Source organism: Limulus polyphemus, unplaced genomic scaffold (genome assembly GCF_000517525.1).
Source record: "Limulus polyphemus unplaced genomic scaffold, Limulus_polyphemus-2.1.2 Scaffold8186, whole genome shotgun sequence".
Taxonomy (NCBI): Eukaryota; Metazoa; Arthropoda; class Merostomata; order Xiphosura; family Limulidae; genus Limulus; species Limulus polyphemus.
In genome coordinates, this window is record NW_013673796.1 from 26,042 (window position 1) to 29,595 (window position 3,554).

Below are 3,554 nucleotides of genomic sequence, written 5' to 3' on the forward strand. Positions count from 1 at the left end.
ACAGGATGGGCAGTTTTACTTCTGGCCAAAAGTTCCTAAACGAAGATACAGAAGACAATAACCTGGATATTCCAGAACATGCGAGTCGGGAACAACTCTTGAACAGGTGCAATGAAGAGCTGGCTCACCTCCCTCCGTTAATCAAACGTTCCTTTCATACATTACATGGTCCTCCAGATTCCTCTCAGGAGGTAGGAACAGAAGATATCCCATCTTGTGGACCAGAAGCTATCCGTGTAATGCAGTGGAACATACTCTCTCAATGTAAGCTATTTTCTTTCACATTTGGAATTAGTACAAATAAGTTTGTTTGTTTTTTTCCTCTTAGAAGCCAAACAATGACTTCGTGTCAGTAAATGTGTCTTTGTGTATTGATAGGGTAGAAGTATCCAAGATAAATCTGTTTTAAGCAAGAGGGAATCCTCAATAGCCGCGGCACTTTAACTAAATTTTTTTAGGCGAGATTAGAGTAAATTAATTTACGAGACCTTGGGCGTGGTTAAATACATCAATCGAAAGGTTTTGACCTCCTGTGCCTGAAACTGTAATTAGAGCTTAAATCGGTCAAGAGATTATGTTTGTTTGTAATTAAGCGCAAAGCTACAGAAGGGCTATCTGTGCTCTGCCCACCACGGGTATCGAAACCCGGTTTCTAGCGTTGTAATTCCGCAGACATATGAGCCGTTATGCCGCGGCTAAAAATACGTACAACATTGGCCTTATTACCAGTTGTATTTCGTTTTGATTAATCAAGAGTTTATTTTAGAACAAACAAATCATTCTTGGACAGTTTAAAAAAATTAAAAATAATGTTTTTTTTTAATAAATGTCTTAAAAGTAAACAATGAAACGCAACTAGTTCCATCTGTAGTAAGCCTACTACACTTTAAACATACATATAAATATATTGTGCTAAGCCTATCTCGCGAGATAAATCAACAAAATACACATTAGAAACACTAAACAAATTAACGTCCTGGGTCCTCCCCCTGAGCGGTTTCTGAGAAATAAGCCGAACTTTTAAACTCTCCTAATCTTACTAACCTCATTTACATACTTGTCTTGTTACTTTACCACACCCATTCTGCATCAAAATAAATTTTTAGCCACTTCAGAATTTGAAACAAGCCCATTTTTTGTCTATTCAAAGATATGTTCTTGAAATCCGGGGTTAGAAACCACATCAATATGGAAACATTACCAGGAGTGGTTAATCGTTTTCCAGAAATCCACGCAACTCGATGTTCTACTTTATTTATAAACAAAATGGTACTCGCTTCAAAAGTGTGCTCGATCTAACCACTTCTCGCTATTTTGTATCTTCTACCTATTTATTATTCCTACCTTTGCTTAACTTTATTAGCTCAATATTTCACAATGTTGACCAGTCATTATTGCTCACTCTTCTGTTACATGACTCATCAGAGAGTAAGTTTTCAGATCTAACTTTAGGAGCGAGAAGGAACTAGATAAGAATGTGGAATATTTCACAATGTTGACCAGTCATTATTGCTCACTGTTCTGTTAGCAGAGTGTAAGTTTCAGATCCAACTTTAGGAACGAGAAGGAACTAGATAAGAATGTCTGTCCGGTCCTTATATTTTTGGTCCTTAATTCCTTCAATAACGTTATACTCGAACTGACTCTCTATCGCAAAAACGATCTTCTTATAGTTTTGTTATTGATTTTCTCTTTCTTAGCAAACTGTCTAATTATATCCAGGTTATATTAATCGTATAATGTTACTGAGCGAACACAGAGGGCAGCACTATAAAGACTGAAACAACGTTTTCGAACAACGTATCTTTGGATTATTATTTTAAGGGATTCTAACAACATCAAATGTTAACAGAAATTAGAAACTTCTTTGCTCTAAAAGTTAATTTTCATATTTTGATTATATTTAGACGAATCATTTAATACGTAAAGTTTTCAAAGTAAACATTGAATCCAAGAATTATATGATTTGTTTAACTCTCGCCATTTATTTAAAATAGTTTTTGATCATGACTTTGTTTTATTTAGCTCTCGGACAGAAACATGACAATTTTGTTGCTTGTCCAGAGGAAGCCCTGGATTGGAGGACACGACGCTGGAAAATGCTGGAAGAGATCCTTATTTACAAGGCGGATATCTTGTGCTTTCAGGAAGTGGATCATTTCAATTTTCTCAAAAAAACATTGGGAGCTTTAGATTTCTCCGGCACATTTTTCCCCAAACCAGATTCCCCTTGCTACTATATCAAAGGAAACAATGGCCCCGACGGTTGTGCCATTTTCTACAATACCAACAAATTTGAACTAATCAGAACTGAGACCCGGGTATTGGAGGTTTGTACCTGTCAGTCCAATCAAGTGGTCATTCTCTGCATCTTTCGTCGGAAATTGGATGGCCGCGAGTTTTGCGTGGCGACTACACATCTTAAAGCCCGCCAGGGGACACTACTTGCCACCTTAAGGAACGAGCAGGGAAAAGATCTTTTGGAATTTATCCAAGAGCACTATGACGGCAGACCAGTAGTAATTGCTGGTGACTTTAATGCCGAACCCACAGAGCCAGTATATAGAACCATGACCACGTGCCTCGAACCAAGACTGGATAGTGCCTATGCGTACTATAGTAATCGCTATGGAGAACCACCCTATACCACGTGGAAGATCCGGGAAGAAGGTGAGTTCTGCCAAACGTTGGATTACATCTTCTTTCGTAAGGACTCTCTGGAATTGGAGTCTTTACTGAATCTCCCTCGAGAAGAAGATATCGGCGAAGATCGGGCTCCTTCCTTTCGGTATCCTTCCGACCACTTCTCTCTAGTCTGCGACTTTTGCTTCAAGTGATAACCAATACGCATTCTAATATGACTAGCGGCCCTAAAAGTCACTTTACACCAGGATAGGTACAGTAGAATTCGCATTGAACTTGGGGGAAAATAAGCGATCTTTCTAATGGAATTCTAGTTGATACAACTGTTAGCTCTCTGGGTGTGTCTGTCTGTATGGCCACGGAGCATCGAACGGATGTATATTAAGAGTAAACGGATAGTTTTGTTGGTTGCTAAGGGAAACCAGATTTGAAGAACTATTTTAACGATATTAGTTTTACGGAAATGCCGTCGACATTATTATATTTTTTTTTGTCTGTTTTATTATTTCACAACATGTTGGAAGAAGTGAAATTAAGTGGTTGAATTTAAGTTCATAAATAGTCTTTATACGTGAGTGTATATATATTCATTTTTGCGCTGAATACTTGATCATATTGTTGAATGTTAATGAAACATTACTCTCAGCTCAACGTTTCTCCGAAAGTACGCGTTAAATCGATTAAATTTGACGTTATAATTACTTTGTACATTTGTCGATATTTTATTGAATTATTTATACATTTCTTCCCTACCGTTTAAACTACATAAAGCTATTCCTTTGATGGACATTGGTTGGTTTAGTTTTAAAACTCGAGTCACGTGAATTATGTCCAGAGTGTTTGAACGCCATCTGCAGTGTGAAAATACGATGCCAGGAAGTAAATGATCTAAATAATAGCAATATTTGTAT

At 37.3% G+C, this 3,554-nt stretch overlaps 1 protein-coding gene across 1 annotated transcript in view; it reads left to right on the plus strand.

The window, feature by feature from the left end:
- The window catches only part of LOC106475180 (nocturnin-like), an 11,314-nt gene extending 8,066 nt beyond the window's left edge, over window positions 1-3,248 (plus strand). The window contains exons 2-3 of the mRNA XM_022379362.1: window positions 5-264; window positions 2,026-3,248. Of these exons, the coding sequence (XP_022235070.1) occupies window positions 5-264; window positions 2,026-2,837 (1,072 nt within the window). The 3' untranslated portion in view covers window positions 2,838-3,248. The remainder of the gene's footprint in view (window positions 1-4; window positions 265-2,025) is intronic.
- Window positions 3,249-3,554: the final 306 nt, after the last annotated feature.